The sequence below is a fragment of the Lucilia sericata genome, unplaced genomic scaffold, assembly GCF_015586225.1.
Source record: "Lucilia sericata isolate MDLA Ls3-8-SP2 unplaced genomic scaffold, ASM1558622v1 Contig000003F_arrow, whole genome shotgun sequence".
NCBI lineage: Eukaryota > Metazoa > Arthropoda > Insecta > Diptera > Calliphoridae > Lucilia > Lucilia sericata.
The window spans coordinates 1,884,861-1,905,255 of record NW_023994044.1 but is presented as its reverse complement, the minus strand read 5'-3'; the positions used below and the strand labels follow the sequence as shown (position 1 = coordinate 1,905,255).

Here is a 20,395-nt window from a genome sequence, read left to right as displayed (position 1 = left end):
TACCTTCTGCATTACTTAGAAGGAGTCTAGTAATGACTGACAACTTTTTAGTCATGATATTTTGTTTTCGAACTTAGCTTTTAACACTAACGATAAAAAAATATTTTTTTTTTGTGAAGACTAATAGACGCAGTGGACGTATCCTCGTAGAATTTTTTTCTCAGAACCAAATTACTTAGTTAACTCCCTATTCGCAGGCGATCGTAGTAACCTAACTTTAAGCGTAAGTACTTGCCTTCAATGTCATCCCCGTGTTAAAATAATGACTTAAAATGCTATTGTGTTAGTAAATTTTGGCATTTTAATCCCTTCCTTTTCAATGTAAGTTTTTGCTGGGTGTGTATACAAATCATTTAAGATTAATAAAATATTAAAAAAAGGAGGTTACTTCTTTTTCATCAAATATTTCATAGGTGAAAACGGTCCTTTAGTTAGGTATACGAATATTTCCGACTTATTAGAAAATGTCAGCGCTTTCAATAAATAATAAGAAAATTAATTATAAACATACATATTTATGTAAACATACTTAACACGTATGCACTTATCGTTTGTATTTAAATATACAATATACTAATAGTTAATAAAAACAATTTCAAAATTTGATAATTTAAACAATAAACATGAAAATAACGACACAACTTAATAACTAATAATTTACAAAGTAGTAATGAAAAAACAAATGACGTTTTTTGTTGTTATTGCTTCAGTGAAATTGCTTCTTTATGATCCTTTTCAGCAGATTTCAGTTTATTTTCGAAATTGTCTGTTACTTCTTTGTAGTAGGGTCCCAATTCTTCTTGAACGGATTGATACCATCTTGACAATTTATTGCGATTGGCAAATGGATTAAATCCAATGTATTCTGTAAAGAAAAATACAGAAAATAAGTTGTGTATGTTAATATATATACTACATATGTTGTATGCGGTTATTTCAAGATCAATCTTACTTGGCTGATCAATTTCACAAATTGCCACTAAGTCAGCAAATGAAACAGTATCTCCTACCATAAATTTTTTGGAATGCAAAAAGAGATTTTCAAAATCATTAAGTGTGTGCTCAAGTTGTTTAGCGGCTACATTCACCTAGAAAAAATTTAAATAAAAAAAGAGAAATGTTAATGAGCAGCGCATTAAAAGAGATGAAAATGTTATGTTGTTTCAATTTCAAATTTTAATTTATGCATATGGCATGACATATGATGAGAGTTTGTTAAGCAAATAAACAAGACTTTAAAGATTTAACAATGTCATTGCCAAGGTAAAGTTATTATGCAGTATACTTCCGTTGTGCACTATTTTCGTTTGTTTTGGTTTTAATATTTGTTTATTTATACTCACCGAATTATCATTTGGTCTGGTTTTTTGCAAGTATGGCACTAACCACTTTTGCTGAAAATAATCGGTACACGCCAAACCCATGTTGCGTTGACGCCACTCAAGAAATTCATCGATACGGCTGCGACCTAAATTTTTGCGAGGATACCAATGTTCTGGCACAAGTTTTTCTCGAGACAAATGGCGGAAAATAGCAACACTTTCTGATAATTGAAATCCATGATCGGTAATGGCTGGAATTTTTTTAAATCTATTTACTTTATCCCGAAATTCTCCGGTCAAATGTTCGCCTGAAAAATTTTAGATAAATTTAATATTAAAAAAAATGTTAAATAAGTTCTTTGATATTAAAGGTTTAGGCCCTATCAGATTTTATTCTGTTTGACCGTTTTTGGACATTTTAATAATATTAATTTAATCATAAAAAAATATACAAAAATATATATACAACATTTGTAATAAATTTTTATTTATTTTTAAATGTATAAAACTGTATAGGCAAATATGTGATTCAGAAATAAAAATTTAAAATTCTTATCGTTATTTTAAAATATATATAATATCTAAACAATTATAAGTATGTACTTATAAAACGCTCAAAAGGAAATTTATAAAACATAAGAACGTTTTATTCTTATCGGTAAATATTTATTCATATTATCAAATCTTGAATATATATTTATGTACATACGTATATAAACAAATAAACATCTGTTAAAATATTTGGCATTTAGTATGGGGTGATTCTAATCACACTCAGAAAAAATTAACTCCAACAATAAACATAACATTTGTTTTTACCAAAAATTAATTATCAGTTATAGTAACCAACCAATTTTTCATAATAAATATATAAATAATTCAATTTAAATAAACACAAATAGATTTGTTTTGAATTTCAATTTGTATTTTTATAACATATGTGTAGTTGAAAATTCATTTTAAAATTTTCTTTTTTGCACTTTTTATACTTATTTTTAACAAGATCTTATAAAAGAAAATGAGCTAATATTTTTATTTAAAAAATCGTTACTTTAAATAGGTCAGCTTTAAAAAATATTTAAATGTTTTATGCATTATTAACAATTGTGCAATTCATTGTTTCATTTTGTTTATTTTCCATTAAATTATTGTTTATAATATATCGACATACATACATATATGTACATACCTACTTACATATGTATATAAACATTGTACATTGTACGTCAAATTAAAATAAAATACCAATTAATTTTTTTAATAATGGAAAATAAATTGTAATCTAAAGATTTTTTTATTAAAAAGTCTTATCAATGACAATTAGAAAAAAACTGTTATTATTAAACAATCATAAAATTATCAACAATAAAAATTGTCACATATGTATGTATGCATGCCTACGCTGACAATATTTTTGAAACCTATTTAGTAAATTGGTTTCAAAAATTTTCCGTATACAAACATGTATGTTTTCACTTCATATTTTTTTATAAATTTTCTTTTAAAAATTAATTTTTTTTACCGATAAATTAACTTATTGCATATGAATTCGAAAATCAAGTTTTAAGTGTACTTAATGGATCTAATTAATTCGGCTACTTTAAATAAGTTTCAAGTGTTAAGTGAAATTAACAAAAACGTTTTTTTCCACCATTTATTATTTTATTTGTGCGATAATTCTGTTTGTATCTACACACACACAGTGCAATATTTTATCAATTTTATAGTTATTTTAAGCAGTAAATTCTAAAGATTGTTCAAAGGTGTTGTTGACAAAGAAAACAAAAGGCTTATTGGATTCCGTTGTCTTTAAACGTGACAACAAAAAATAAATAAAATTTTCAATTAAATATACTTAACAAATCTATTAATAAATGTTCCTAAAGACACTCAATTATTCTGCATAAGAACCATTTATCTTGAAAGTGGTATGATTATATTTATATTTCAAAATAATAGTACCAATAAAAATGTAAAACTTGTGCATTTCTTGTGGCGACTGGACCATATTTGACCCGAACACCCATATAAGGTTCCCTTCAAAAAATTACTTTAAAAATTAAAATGACTTATAAATGTTTAATGCCTCTACCAAAATTAATCAAAATTTTTCAGAAGGTACGTAAGAATACGTTTTCTAAGGTTTATAAATGTATTCTAAATAATATTCCGTAAACTTTCCACAGAAATTAGATTTGTGACAACAAAAATCATTTCGAAGTTCTGAAAGAACTCCTAAATAAATATGTTTGCATATCGAGGGACTATATTCAATAGTCTCATGAAAATATGATTTTAATGGCAAAATATCCAGCAAACTATCCCGCATCAGTGACATAAATTTCAAAAAAAAAAAAAAATTTTTTTTCAAAAAAAAAAAAAAGAAAAATTCTGAATGCAAAACTCTCTATCTTATCCAAAAATTGCTTCAAACTCTATTATTTTGGATAATTTTATGTTGCAAAACAAGTGTTTTTACTAATTTGGACATGCTGAACACAAATCCGCAAAATATTTGAAATCGGTTTAATAGTTTTCGAGATATTGCTCATTATGATACTAATTTGAATAATTTTATTGCCGTGTTTAACGATATAACATTGATTTTGGACCAAAACCTTATAATCTGTTGCTTTTTCAACAATTTGGTTTATATTACTTCACTAAATTGCATAAAATATAATATTTATTTATATAAAATCAAATAAAAATTTTATATTTCTATGAAAAACTCTCTATCTGATATAAATTTGTGAATAATTTTGTAAATAATGCAAAATTTTAAATTCGTTTTATATAACTATTTATAATACGGTCGTAAAAATATATTGTAGAAGAAAAAACTCAAAAATCTTCACGAACTAGCGAAATAAACAGTTTTTTTGCTCTCCTGAAAATTTGTGTTATTTTAGATAGAGACTATTGAATAAAGTCCCTCGATATGTACATTTAAGGGTTTATAATATGATTCAACATATCGATTATTTACTAGAAGACGTACATAACTCACAATCGGGGTTTTTAATATCTCGGATATATGTACATATGTATATTTTTTGTGTTATGCTAGTCTCACTTACTACAGAGCGAGATTCAAACCTTATAGAGTTGATCCAAGTCTCAATATCTTTGTGGTGATGGCTATGGTAATATAGTTTATGAAACCCTGAGACTTATCATATTACCGCAGTAAGCCCTTTTAATTGTAAAATTATTTTTTCTGTTTTTCAATTTATATAGTTTTAATTGACAGTTTTAATTATAATAATTATTAAGTCATACCAATTTCTCACGCTCATTAATCAATCTGAAAGTATTTGTCATCATGAAATGAAATCATGATCGAACTATTCACACATCAAATCTGTATAATTTGTTGATATTTTGTATGATTAAATAGAATACTTAATTATTAAACGTAATTTAAAGTTTTCCATGAGCGATAGTGTACTCTATACTACCACAGAATAGAGGATATTAAGCGATTGTACTAAATATTAAAACTATTTTTCGAATATAATGAAATTATGAAATTTTTGATATGAAATGCAAAAAGATACTTAGCAAAGAATATATTTTATGCTACCGTCGCTTAACTAACTATGATTAAAGTTTCAAGTAACATTTATGGTAAAATAATCCAGAGGCAGAATAAAGTTGCCATTGATTTTAACAATATCTCTGTTACTTATGGTGATGGTGTAATATAAAATATCTCGAAGACATGTCTGACAAAATTATTGAAGATTTGGATTCCGTAGATATACATATAGGGTCTTCAGAAAATTGGCCTTAACAAACAGACGGACATACATACACAGCTTAATTGACGCCGTTTAAGGTCAAGGGTTTGAAAACGACCCAACTTAAAGTTTAAATTTCAAAAATTTTTAAGCAATAATTTAATATACAATGAAAGTAGATCAATTATACATGTTTAATAGGTTTATTTATTATAGACATCGGTAGGTATAATAAAATATTTTAATTATTTATGAAATTCTGTATTAAATTTCATTGTTTTGTAATTGTGGACTTAAAATAAGTATTTAAAATTTTCATGTGCATTCACGTGAATAAATAAAAGAGACAAAGATTTAATTTACACAAGTGTAAATTTATCAATATTTATTTAAATCAATAAAATATGGTTATATGACACAATTAAAAAAATAAGTTCTATAATTAGAATAATCCGACTTAATACATTATATTTGATATGCAAATGTTTACTAGAAACTAAAATGAAAGTATTTTTCCAAAGAAAATTAAAAAAATCATAACAATTATTCAAATTTTAATATTTAAATTTTGAAATACTTTCTTTAATTTTTTAATAATAATTATTTTAGTATTTTTCTGTTTCAGAAAATGTAAAAAGGGCAACGTTTCCAAAATGAAACCTCTTTCGATTTTAAAAATAAAATTGAAATTCGTTTGTAATTCCACTTTCTATCGGAATAGAATTATATGAAAAGCCTGATTAACACATTAAATTTTTTTAAATTCTATGCTAAACGTAATTGCTCCATTCGTAATTCAGCTCTGGGTGAAGGAAGATCGTCGTGCGTCATTGCCATTATCTCTTAAGGGTAATCAGGCCGTCCTGTTTGCTCTGCCTTCGAGAGTTTTACGTTTCACTATCGCATTGGTTTAGTGTGTTGCGTCGGATAACGGTACCGTGTTACTGTTTTTCGAGTTCTACATATTGACCATATGCATTCGGATTTATAACCCAACTTTTACTTTGATACATGGTGAAGGACCATAGAAAATTTTTGTGGAGATTTTGGTGGAGATCATAAAACTCATTAGCTAAGTCTAAGCGATCTCGCTTCCTATACAAAGGTATAGGTCATTTCGGTATTTCTTGAACAAGCATAGTGTTACCCTGGCACTATGCTTGCTTTATGCGCCGCCATTTAAATTTTTAGATTCCAAAAAAAAAAAACGTAATAGCTCACATTTGGCTTCATCTCTGTAGAAATATAATTTACTCCCTGGGTTTTGACTTCTTTTATATTTTGTCAAACTGCGTTATTAATAAAATATATGAAGACTGAAGCAATGTTTATTTTTGGATAAGCGTTTTTAAATCAACTGGAATAATAAAATGGTGTTGTTTACATCACAATTTCTAGTTTTTTAATTAAATCTGCTATTACAAGTTTATTTCTGGGTTAAAAAATAATCGAATAAAAATGCAAATAAAAGCTTTAATATATTTGGAATAGAACTAAAACAATGTTTCATACTCAAATATGCATAAGTATTTGAAAATTTTAGGTTCAAAGAACTGTTAGAACAAAGAACGATTTGAAGGTGAACATATTCGTAACGTATAGTACTCATTTACTCTCTTGCATATGAATTTCTTGCATTCGTTGTGTATAAATTTTTATTTTTTTTCAGAAATAATTTTGTTTTTTCTTTAACAATTTGAGTGTTAAGGTAATAAAAGTTTTTAGCAAAGCGTAGACACAATATTATTGATTACAATTTTAATAGTAATGTCTTCCTGCAAGCTTTAAACGGATGGCTCAATTGCCAAAATAATTAACTCTATTTTTAGGATTTTTTTGTTTATTTTTTTGTCAAAGTACTTTTTTGACGTTTACTGAAGTACATAACTATGTAATATTAAAATATGTTTTTCTGATAATAAATATGAACTTTAATGGTTGACAATTTTTTAAGCTGTTAAATAATAAAATAATTGTTTCGGAACTTTAATGGTTGACAATTTTTTAAGCTGTTAAATAATAAAATAATTGTTTCGGAGGCTTATGGGAGTAGGTCCACAATTTTTACCATATGATATCTATTACATGTATATATATATATATATATATATATATATATATATATATATATATATATATATATATATATATATATATATATATATATATATATATATATATATATATGTATGTATTCAATAATATTTTTGAATTACAAACATCAACACAATCGATAAATTTTCCCCACTTTAAATTTGGTTACTTAAAATTAAATGTAAAACAATATTTTTTTTTTCACTTGTCAGAATGATTAACTCACATAGATTAAATAAAAATAATTATAATAATAACACCAATTGGTATAATAATTAACATTTCGTCTTTCTAATAGGTAATAGATTAATTTTTACAATATATATATATTAATTACAATATATTCTTTATTTCCCTTTTTGTTTGAGGGAATTAATCGTCCATATAACGAAACCATTTTCAAACTTTGCAATAAATCACAGTTTTGTGTGATTTGTAAAGAAAGCACCAATTAAGAAAACAGAGCTAAAACAAATTACAACATATTGCCAAAAATGTCAAAATACTCATATAAACTTGTTTATATTTACAAAAATTATTGCATTATTACTTATTAAAAATTTATTTTTAATAACAAATATTTGTGCATTATTCTCGATAAACAATAACAAAATATTGTCGTATACTATACATTGTAAGTAGATATGTATGTAAATATTAACATGCCTTCATTCTCTTTTAAGGTGTGTGACAATTTCATTTACATACTTATGTATATCCAAATAGTAATAAACAAAAATTAATAATCCGGTTTTCAAACATGTAAATAAACTGTGATTAACAAGTTTATAAATTAAAAATTTTATGTATTTAATTAATATGTATGAATGAATATATGTATGTATGTACATATGTATATTCATTCATACATACTGCAGTCTGTATATTATATTACATATGTGTAATATAGTCTCAATTTGGAAGTGATTCGAAATAATTTTCTTTCTCAAATGTCAAATGTTTCATTACGAAAATAGATTACATAAATCAATTGTATTTTCGAAAGGTAAAATATCCAGAATTATGCTGATGTCAGAGTGGGCGCTACAAGCGATGCGAAGCTTTCCGCTACAAACTTTTGCTTTGTTTTCTCGCGCAAAGCTTCGCATTGCTTGTAGCGCCCACTCTGTAGTCAACCTTAGAAAATCATGCCGAATTAGCGCATTCGGTTTTAAAGTAAAATGTAGTTAATATATTGCTCGATTTTGAGTACTTAATCTGGGGCTAATTACTAAGTCGATCACAAGTGAAATTTACTCGAACATGTGAGATTTTTTGTTATTAGAATTATGCGATTCGAGTTATGCGCATTCGATATTAAGTTATTTTTTACTAATCATATATATGTACATCAAATTGGCTTTCTCAAACTGTAATATTTTAATTGAGGTAGCCATTTTGGTATGTGTCCAAGACCTTTTACTCTTTACTTTTTGACAATTTATACCATGTTCTTACAATACAGTTTTTCAACATTCACGGCCTCATTCATTTAATGCGATAATTTGGACCCAGATTGTTTTTGAAAACATTTTTTATAACGAACTTTAAGGTTCATATTTAATGGTAAATTTCACAAATCGTACATATACACCAACTGATAATTTCACATTTTCACAGGTAATTATTACTTTTATTCTTTGTGAATTATATATTTTATGGTTAAAAGTATACGCGTGTAAGTATGTATCTGTATTTTATGAAAAACCTCTTTGTTTCCAATCTATTCGACATTATAAATAACTTTGATCTAATTATTAGCGCAAATATGCTAAATTTAATAAATGCAAATAAAAATTTAATGCAGATTTAAAAATGTGTACATTTTAGGTATTTATTTCTATTTTTTTTTAAATGAAGCTTATTAGCAATATGTAGTGAATTGCATTTAATATAAACATATGTTAGTATTTTAGCTAATATATAAATTATCTGCAATTTGCAAAAAATATGTATAATATATTTGCCAAGAATAGCAGCCACTCTCCAGAGAGAGTTTAATCCAACAAATAAGAGATGACAGTCATTCGTTCGTAATTAGTAAGGTAATTGACACAACGTACAAATTGTGTAATTCGCACATAAAATTTTTTATTGGTAGTTAAATGAGAGTATGAATTAGGAATAATTGCATTGTAAGAATGAGAACTTATTCCATTCTTTAAACTTGTGCGTTAAATAGATGATATTTACATGTGACACTAATATATAGCACAAAAAATTCTGATAATAACCTTTAAGCCCCTTTTACATTTGAAGAGAACGGATGGGATATTCTTAACGCAATATGTAATAAAGCAATCACACATGAGAGAGAATACGAATGAAAAATGTGACAAAGTTTTGTTAGATCAGGGGTGTATTTTCAGGTAAACACATACAAAAAAATGAAACAGCTGTTTCCATTTCACTTTGTTATTGTGTTATACATACCAATAGTGTGAACGCTAAAAGTATAAATTATACGACTTTTATTTTCTTTTTTAAAATACGTATGTACGTAAAGTCATAGTGTAAAGTCCACATTAGAGGACACTGAAAATGAATTTAATTCTACCGGTGACTTTTTATTCCAATAAGCTTAAATGCGAAACCAAATATTTTTTTACATATGTGACTGACAAATATATTAAATAATATATAAAAGGTGCCGTTGCGAACAATATTTTTAATATTATTTTTAACAATTTTCTCAAATTATGAATTTTATATAAATGTTTCATATTAAAACAATAAACAATTAACAAACCCAGCAAAAACTAGGTAACGGCTTTCATTTGTAATTATTTACCTAACAACATACTTTTCAATGACTACTACATATCGTCTGGATTACATAGAAGTAGTGTAATAAGGTCTTACTAATAATGTGTTATATAAATACTTCATAATTCATTAGTCGTCTTGCCAGTGAAGCTGTATGCGTTTTCTAATTACTCGTAATCGTTTGAGGTAAGTACTTGCCTCCAATGACATCACCGTGTTAAAATAATGACTTAAAATGCTATTGTGTAAGTAAATTGTAGCATTTTAACCCCTTACATGGTAATGAAAGTTTTTACTGGGAAATTTTTTAATTTCTTCCATTTCACATGAGATTTAGATAAATAAAAACTTTTATTAAGTTGTGCTTAAACATTTCGTATTTATAGAATAGGCATATGTACATAATAAGGTTTCGTTCTTCTTTCGAGAGTTATAAATATAGAACAATCTCAGTTAACATAAATTTTCAGCTTATGAATGAAGCAAAAATTATGAAAAAGTTGTTATCCGTGCAATTTTTATTAAGATTTTAAAATATCAAAATATTTTGCGGTGCAATGAAAAAATAATGCATTATAGCTCGAAAGCCTTCAACCTAAATTTAGACATTTAACTCCATATTAATAATACTAAGGAGAAGCTATGAACATTCAGCTATATAATATTCCGCAGCAAAGCCCCTGTTTTCCTGGGTTAGAAATCGTACTTAAATTTTGTAAAATTTATATAATTTTAAAACTAAAGTACCATTTATTCCCTTAAGGATTAATATCAAGGTCCTTATCTCAAAAATTTTTAAATTATATGGGCACACAGAATAGAATATTTGCTATTGTAAATACATACATAACTATAAATACCGAATGTTATTGTTAACTATTTTATTGGTAACGGCTGTTAGTTTACTAAAGGAACATCATTATACATACCTTTTAGTACCGAGATTGGAACCGCTTCATACGGAACCTTCGAAGCTGCCAAAAGTATATATAAAGCACGACTGGATTGATTTATAAAATCGTAGTAAAATTTAATTGGTTGCAATGGCATTTTTTATTTAACTTTTTGAATTATACTTTGCTTTTTGATTTGTTAGATATACAAGTATTTTTTGAGGTAAAAGAAAATTTCGATTCGTTTAAAATTCTAGGAATATTATTTCGTCTTCACTGGGATACAGTTAAAACTGAACTGAGCTTAATTCGCTGATGAAGATCAGTTAATATGACTATCGATTGCATTGATGGTCTGTGGTTTGAGTACATTTGCAGTTGTCTCCATCACCAGCACTTGTTATTGAAGTTAAAATTTTTGAGTAACACTACAAACAATATACATACATACATACAAATGTACATATTTCTACTTGTGCTCGTATGAACCTGCAGTATTTATATTTTCTCTCCTCTTTTCCATATTGATCGTAACATAGTACATACATACATACATACATACAATAGTGCAAACAAGTTAAGTGAGTATGTACAAACATACATACATATATGTATGTATATTTATTTATATGTATACATATGTGTGATGTTTTTGTGGCATTCTGTTTTACTTAGCCCTACTATATTGAGAGTATTATTAGTTTATCACTCTGTTTTAATATACATACTTGCAATAAATTATCAAACAAACAAAAGTTAAAATTTGTTCCCATAAAATGTTTAATACCCCAGCGGTAAATGAAAAGATAATATGCGATGACATCAGTATGACGTTCTAAGCGAGCAATCTAAGTACTTAGAATGTAAATGGCAGGAACGGAATTAAAAAATAAGGTAAATTGCTTAAAACTCCACTTATTATGCAAGCGAATTCTAGTAACACCTACTGATATCGTGGCTTGCATTCTAAGGACAGCACAACCATTGGGCAGCCTAGGTATGATAAATTAAAGTGAAAGCATATCAATTGATATGCATAAATAAGCGAGTACATAATGGGTATTTTTACCGCTGGGACGATTGAAATTGGGAATTTATAACGATTACAAAAGATTCTAAAGATTTCATCGAAAACATTTTTCTTTAGTTATGTAATGCAGTTTTATAAGAGAAAATGGTTTGAGTTAATGATCAATCAATATTTAATTCTTCAAATGAGAAAAGGATTGTATGCAAAATCATATCCTTTCCGCGAGTATTTTTAAGTGGAATCTGTTTTGGTGATTTGGAAGAATGTAGAAACAATTCGACATAGTCGTATATACTTAACATTCTTGCTTGTCATTTTATTTTTTGTTTTGTTTTTCAATTTTATCAGTGATTTTTATAAAAAGCCGGTCGGTCGATCTCCATATGTATGTATACATATGTGTGTACAAACGTAAATTAATCGTTTAGTTTTGCAATATTTATTTTTATTTGTTTGTATATTCATTTGTTTTTTCTCATTTTTGTTTTGTTTATAGCTTTCGTTGTTTTGTATACACATGCCCCACCATCACTCCCCCTTATCAAACTTGACTCGTGCACACATTGAAGCATGTGTATAATTTTGATCAACTAGTTAAAGCAGCTCTAAAAATCGCGTTATACATATAAATGGTTCGATAATGAGCGGAATTTTAAAGTACAATTGACTCAGTTTCCTCACTCGTTTCGAGGGTAATTTCATATGAGACAAAACGGTAATGTGGGCCTTTTAAAGATGTTTTTAAAGTTCATAAATGTTTTATTATGCGATCAAATCAAGATCACTTGGAAAGATTTTTTTTGCGTTATATCACCAGGATAAGCAGAACTAAATACATACATATGTACACAGACTCAAATAATTCTCCGTACGGAATATATTTTAAAACATTTTTTGTAGTATTTTCTAAAATATTTGCCCGATTTACAAACAATTGTTTTTTATCATAGGTTATAATGTTTCAATAAATTTTCTAATTGGAAAAATTTTAAATAATACTCTATGTTTTTGTAAATTATTTCTTAAATGCAACATCCTTATAATCAAAGTCAAAAAATTTTTCATACATCCTAATACTTAGAACTTAACGTGTTCTAAATTAGGTAAGTCCATGTCCATCAAATAAGCCGATGACTTTGTTCTTACTCACAGAGAACATACTGTGGTAAATCTGGCATGAACAGAGTTTTTCCTAAACATACTTGGACAAGGAAGGAAAATACAATGGTATCACTTGTGTAAGATACCTTTCATCCATCACCATTCAACCCAGCAAACTTCTTATTTATCCGACACACTCAATAGAGAACAACATCCGACACCCTCACTCTAGGCGGATAAGATCCGTATACCCCTACATTCATCCTGTATCATATACACTTAACACCAACTGCGGGCAACTGGCCACCAGTAGTACCAGATTATGTGGTTCTCTGGTTCGACTCCATGTCAAATTATTCCAAGGAAAGGCCGAGGATACATTTGATCATCACCAGTCAGTAGCACCTCTTTTCCCCGGGATTGCAATCACACCAATATAGGGTCTCTCCCGGGGGGAGTGAGAAGTGTATATATGTATAAGTTTGCCATTCCGTTTGTAATTTCCACAATATAATTTTTTCTGCATTGGCTTCCAAATATTGTTTTAAAATATTTAATTAATTATATTGATCACTGTCCTTCCACGAATATGATATTTCCGAAACATCCTACAGACATTATATCCCACACCATTACTCTACCACCAACGAATTTTACACCTGCTTTATGTTTCTTTTAATTCACAAGCGGAATTTTTTTACGCCATATAAATATTCGGCTTTCTGATCCGAAAATGTTGTACTTACTTTCATCTGTAAAAAAAAATATATTTTTCCAGTTGTATTTCCCATTGTTTGCGTATTTTGTACTTTTCTACAATATATAGTGGCCTAGATACAATTTGAGAACATTTTTCAAAATAATTTCCTTTATTACTGATTTTAATTATTAATTCTCTAATGTTAATAGTATCTTTGGTACCGACATTATTCTTACACTTATTTTAAATGTAAACAAAGAAAAAAATTAATGAAAATACTTTAAAGCAGTCCTGACAATATTAGAAATTAAAATACACCTCATTTCAATGCACCGTTATATTTTAGAGCTGTATCCTTTTACTGTTTTTATGGAATAATTTACAAAAACATAAAGTATTACTTAAAAATTTTGCAATTAGAAAATTTATTAGAACATTATAATAAATATTTTTTTTGTTATTCCGGCAAATATTTAAGAAAATATAGCAAAATTTATATGAATTTCGCTGGATTAACTTCCAGATTATTGATCCTCGCCCCGTACTGGCATACTTATTACAATCTACTACAATATGTTGGGCACTGTCAAAAGATTTACTCTTAAGGTAGGCTGAACTTTTGCTAATGTACGTGTATTAATAAAACATGAACTCCGATTCCCTTTTTGAAATCAACTACAAAACTGTCTTGTAAACTTGATCTTATTAAACAACCTTCTATTTTTCCACCATTGAATTCTGATTTTTATGGTCCACTATTTCGGTTGTGTACATCTAAAACCGGTATCTTTATATCAAAATTCAGAGTTAGATTTATATGTCTAGATCTGAAATGAAAAAAATGTTTGCCTCCTCCTTATCTCTAACAAGACCATCATTACAATTTGTCAACATTATTATACATCTCTATTCTTTTTCTAGGAAAAATTAAAAACACTATGGTGAAGGGTATATAAGATTCGGCACAGCCGAGGTACTCTTACTTGTTTTTCATTCAGAATTTCTCAAAAAGGGCTAATATGATTCCAGCACAGAAAATTGTTTGTAAGTCGTATGTCTCATGATCTCACCGAACTTTTATTTTACTAAATTTCTATGACAATGAGAAATCAGCCGAATTGATTATAATATAATTTCAGTTTTGTGTAATTGAAACCTTCAGAGCGGATGTGTTGTGAATTGAACAGTTATCATTTACTTGTGTTAAAGACACTAAGACTAAAATCAGGATTATTTCATGACATTATTTAAAAAGTTTCGAAAAATACATACATTTTTCCAATACATACTATCAAATCCCTAATGTTGTGTTTAAAAATTTTGTCCGCAAGGGATAATTTTATTGGTAGTTATTTAAAAATAACTTAATGTACAATATCCAAAGAAAACCATATGTAATTCAATAAATGTTAAAAAACCCAACTTTTTTCTTTACACAATAAACCATATGTTTAAATATTTTGTTTTTTAAGATGCTTTTAAAAAGTCGAAATATGTATAAATTTGTGCTTGTTGAGTGCACGTGTCACAAAAAGTCATACAGTAACTCCTCGATTTACATCTTCATTATATCCGGAAAAGTCGTCAAGTGAAGGCGCGATATTGGAAGAAAGAAAATTTTGACGACATAAATCGTAACAACAAAGCGGCAAATTGTTTTTTTGGGGGATGTTACATCCAGAAGAATGAGCTCAATTTCACACTTTTATAATGCTCCAAAAATGCATTTAGAATTAATCAAAGATGTACTTTTTTCAAAAAAATATTTCAAAAATTTTTTTTTGATTTTAACAATAGCGTGTCATTTGAGATCATGTGTTTATGCGAGAATTTCGAATAATCGAATCAATGCAAATTCGATGATTCGAAAACGATGTTTCATTGGTTCAGGCTATTTGTTTTGTATGTATTTTTGGAAGATATTTTAAATATTTTTAAGGAAAATATAAGAAATATGGGAAAATATATAAAATAATATTAATAATCAAAATTATTTCCAATAACCCATTGATCTAATTTCATTAAATTAACAATCTGAATTAATTTTTGAAGTTTTTAAAAAAATTTTAACAGCGGAATAGTTTGAATTTTGTAAGGCATTTAGAATTGTATTAGCACTGCTATTAAAGAAGTCATGAAACTGACATCCACTTTGCACTATTGCATACATGTTATATATGGAACATTTATTTGGTAGAGTTATAATAAATTCGGAGGTGATGATAAAATTTGCAAATTTCGTCAAAATTATTTTTTTTGAGTTGGGTTACTTGACATGAAATTGTCCATACCTTAAATTTTACTGTAGAATTGAACACTAAAGTTTGAGATATGCTCAGCAGTTTTCGATCTATTAAAATATCGATGTTTTGGCCGCAGATATGCAGATTAAGGTGTTGAAATTTTAAGAAAATAATTACGCCAATATTAGTGCTGATCCAAAAACTTTGATTAAATATATATCACAATTTCAAAAATATCGCGTGAAGCTCAATATACCTATTTATCTTACTTATCTTTATTTTTGCATCAGAACTTTGGTAGCCGTCTCGCTTCGATGGATGTTTATTTCGATTACCTCAATCAATCTCCCCTTATCTGGCCTAGAAATAGAATGATTTCACCTCGCTTTTAAGATTATTGATTTAGGCATTTTAATGTCCTTGTCGGAGCTTGTTGTGACAGCCCTTCCTATCATGTTTAGTTAAAAACGGGGGATGATTAATATATAATAATATTTAACTTTAAAAAAAGCAAAACTCGACTAGACTATCAAAGTTTAATAAAGCAAAACTTCACTAGATTATCGAACGATTGGAGCAACTAAAATGTGTTCTTCAATAAATATGAGGCAGTGAGTGACACTTTCTAGATTACTTTTTAAATTAGATTAAAGAGGGCACTAAGCACCGCGACTATACCAGGACCAATTCACTCATGAAAATAACGGGTTTGATTGATGAGACGTTGGGGCTAGTGAAGCAGCACCCAAGATTCTAGCTCGACGTGATCCTAGCATTGGACAGTTACACAATATATGTTCAGAGGTTTCTTCCTGACAGCCACAAAATCTGGGATTACCTAGGATGAAATGGTGATATCTGAGACCGCAGTGTCCCGTGAGTAATTCCATTAGTATTCTAAGATCGTTTTTGTTAAGCGATAACAACTTTTGAAATTTTCCCTTAGATAGCTTAATTAAGCTCTTTATCTGTCCAAGACCTATTGTAGCTTCCCTGTGATTCGATCCACGATTCGCATTTTTCTCTGACATACCCTTGTGTGATATCAAAGAATGGTTTGGACTAAAGACGTGCAGTAGTACACCACAAAGTATTTGTAAAACAAATACACCATGGTGAGTACCTAATACTATAAGTATAAATGAGAGAATGAGTGTAACTGATATTGTATGCTTTTGCTTGTGCTCATCCACTCTATCCACAAAAACAATACCAGTTGCTTATGGTTTTGAGTTGAATACTGTATTGTATTTGTTTCTTGCTCTCAAATAACTGTTGTACTACAAATATTTTTGACTATTTGTTGTTACTTATAGTAATACAAATAATCTATATTGATGCAGTATGTTTATTTATATTAAATAAGATTATTTCAAAACAAAAGAAAAATATGTAATAAATGAATAATAAATTAGTGAATATTTTTATATTTATTTTAAATTTTTTATTTATTTATATTTTTATATTTTTATTTAATATTCTAGTTCAATTCTTGTTCAGTTCTAGTTAGTTCTAGTTCAGTTTTCAGTTTTTTTATTTAATATTTATTTAAACTGAAAAACGATTTCAATTAGCAAAACCTCGTTTTCAATTATTTTATTTATTGAAGTTTCATTTTTGATTGATTTCACACAAAATTTTTATTTGTTTCTAATTTTGTTGTTGTTAAATACGTATTTGATTATACATTTTTATGATTCAAACACAAAATGAATTGAAACATTTTAAAATTTTCGATTAATCGTTTAACTGAATTTTTTTTTAATCTGTTTTTTTCTGTGATATTTTCTGATAGTAATTTAACATTTTCTGAAAATAATTCTAGTGAACTATTGAGGATATTGAAATTAAATTTTACATAAATATTCTTAGGTGGTCTCCAGAGTTATATTTTTTAATCGACATAAAATCAATAATAAATGAAAAGAAAATATATAGATATTCCTTATCATCATTTATTTGATAAAAAAATTAAAATACAACAAAAAGTTTCCTACATTTTTTAGAAAAAATAATCATAAAATTGTTTGAAGTACTTTTATTCCACAGAATTACTTTTAGTGCTTCAGAATTCCTACATAAATTAAAAAAGTCATTAAGTAAAAAGCTAAATATTTTTGTAAACTTTTCTTAAAATTACGATAATTTTTACATATTTCGAAAAAATTCAAAATCTTTTTGTCCTTTGAAATGCGCTAAATAAAAGTCTTTTTGTGGACCAAAAATATTATTACAAATTTTACAATTTAGGGAATATTTGAGATGAATTTCGACAAAATTTAACTGAGATCAGGATTTTCAATTAGGAAACTAAGGACCCTTTCAAAAGTTTTGTTTTGTATTTTTTCATTAAAATGTTTTTTTTTTTTAATTCGGATCATAAATGCATTTTTATTGATTTTAAAAAAATTGGGTCGAGGTGACCAATTTTAAGGGCCTTACCACTGGACTCCATTGGACCTACGGAGTCTACAGATTGTAAGAAGATACGCAAACACCTCAGCTCTAACTATAATAAATTTTGCTACGATATCTCCTATAGATCACGAGATACCGAATATACATTATAAAATAATAAAAAAATGTTTCTAAACAACTGTGTTTTTATACGCTTGCAGCATACAATAAGTTATTTGTTGTACAACCAACATTATCTATTTTATTTGTTTGGCAAAAGTATATCAAAACAAGTATGTTACTCTTATTCTCTTTGTACTCACTCACACAACCTATGTTTGAGAAAATAACAATATCAACTTGTACCAGAACTACTCAACTACTCATCAATACGCACTCACAGTAGTAGACACTACAAAACTTGTGCAAACAGTTGTAACTGTGCACGTCTTTAGTTTGGACCGATAATTAGGCGATGGGCGCCCCTATTTGCTAGGCAGAACAGAACAGCCTTCATGGCTAGGTATCCAACATAATGTTAATTTGTATTTACCAAATTTATTTAGTGATGTCACACAGTCCATTACGACACCCGACCTGACGTCATATGATAGTTGACTGTCTGACATTATGTATTCTTAGACCCCTTGTCTTTCTGGTCAACTTTTTCGCAATATTGTCGCCATGATGAACTTTTTGATTTCCTAATTTCATTTTTATAATCAGTGAGTGCCCGTACGTGGACCAGTCACCTATCCATTTTGCTCTGTTAAACAAACTTCTTGCCTTTCTTTTCAGTTTTTCTATTTTGTTAACAGGGAACATCCCTTTTTGGCTTTCTAGACTTTAACAGATAGCTGCTGATATAAGCATTATTATTTGTACATAGCTCATTGGACTCAAAGTCTATCTCATTCAAGCCGTATATTATGCTTTTGAAGTTTTTTTTTCATTGGTCCAGCATTCAAGGGATGACCCCTACTTATGCGAAGCATTGTGTTCGAACTAGGAAAATAGGTTGTGGGAAGGAGGATAGAGTAAGTAGTGTTTGTGGACATTTGATTTAAATCCTCTTATATCGAAAGTGGCAGAGAATACGTCTGCAGGAAGTATATTCCACATACGAACAGTGCGGCTGAAGAATTAATTTTCCCTGTAGTGTTGTGCGGTCCACTGGCCAATACCACAAATGGGTGTGTTCTTGAAGACGTGTGTTAGCAAGAATATACGGGTATCAGGAACAAATTCCCTAATTTCAGAGGAACACATTCCATTGTAGTATCGATATAACAGTGAAATACACCCCACGTTGCGACGGTGCTCCAGTGAATCAATAGAGTTGGATACCCTACTGTCACCGATATTCCATTCCATTCCGTCGGATATAAGTGGTGTAAATAGTAAGAAGATCAGATAGAATGAAGTATGTCTTACACCGTTTCAAAAAACCGAAACACTTGAATGCTTCTTTCGACACTTGAAAATGTGTTTAGTCCAACGGACATCGCACTGTATTTTCATGCCCAGAACATCAAGAATTTCCAATGCCTTAATATTTACACCACCCATACATATAGATGGAGCAACAATATCTGCCAAGCGTTTATGTGTTAAAAAACAACATTGATATGTATTTACGGTCTGACATAGATATTTCACTTGAGACGTGCCAGTTATGTATAGGAAAAGATAGTTTAAGGTCTAAAACCTCCTGTCTAATAATATTTCTAAAAGTGGGCTAATCACCCCTGTTATCAAAGAATAATAAGAAGTTGGACTATGACATTGTTTTACAACAATAACATTCCCTTCTCTTCACAGACGAGTTCTGTGTAAATTCAACACACTTGTGAGAACTCAATTCTCTCACAATACTTCAAAACTTTTTCGCGAAAATACCGGGATAATAGGACTTGAACGACGTTTTTTCACAAACACATAACTAATTTTTAATTTTTTAAACTTTACACAATTTTATCCCATTTAACAACCCGAAATATTTTTATTTTTCACAAACTAAAAAAATATTTTTTTAATTTTTTTGACAATTAATTTTTGTGTGTTGAAATTAAGATTGACAAAACATAGTTGTATATTTTGGTATTG

At 28.2% G+C, this 20,395-nt stretch overlaps 1 protein-coding gene across 1 annotated transcript; it reads right to left on the bottom strand.

Moving 5' to 3' along the window:
* Window positions 1-382: 382 nt before the first annotated feature.
* Window positions 383-11,152, bottom strand: LOC119599923 (glutathione S-transferase theta-1). Its single transcript, XM_037949872.1, has 4 exons — window positions 10,855-11,152; window positions 1,344-1,630; window positions 953-1,088; window positions 383-865 (listed from the first exon to the last, which is right to left on the bottom strand). Exons 1-4 carry the CDS (start codon window positions 10,973-10,975, stop codon window positions 699-701), a joined length of 711 nt encoding a protein of 236 aa, XP_037805800.1. The 5' UTR covers window positions 10,976-11,152; the 3' UTR covers window positions 383-698.
* Window positions 11,153-20,395: the final 9,243 nt, after the last annotated feature.

What these genes read in the sequence shown, in the direction of transcription:
- LOC119599923 (XM_037949872.1), bottom strand. Translation starts at nt 10,975, where the DNA reads ATGCCATTGCAACCAATTAAATTTTACTACGATTTTATAAATCAATCC. An exon ending in TCCAATCTCGGTACTAAAAG is followed by an intron (nt 1,631 to 10,854) that starts GTATGTATAATG and finishes AAAATTTTTCAG; the next exon opens with GCGAACATTTGACCGGAGAA. An exon ending in CCAGACCAAATGATAATTCG is followed by an intron (nt 1,089 to 1,343) that starts GTGAGTATAAAT and finishes AATTTTTTCTAG; the next exon opens with GTGAATGTAGCCGCTAAACA.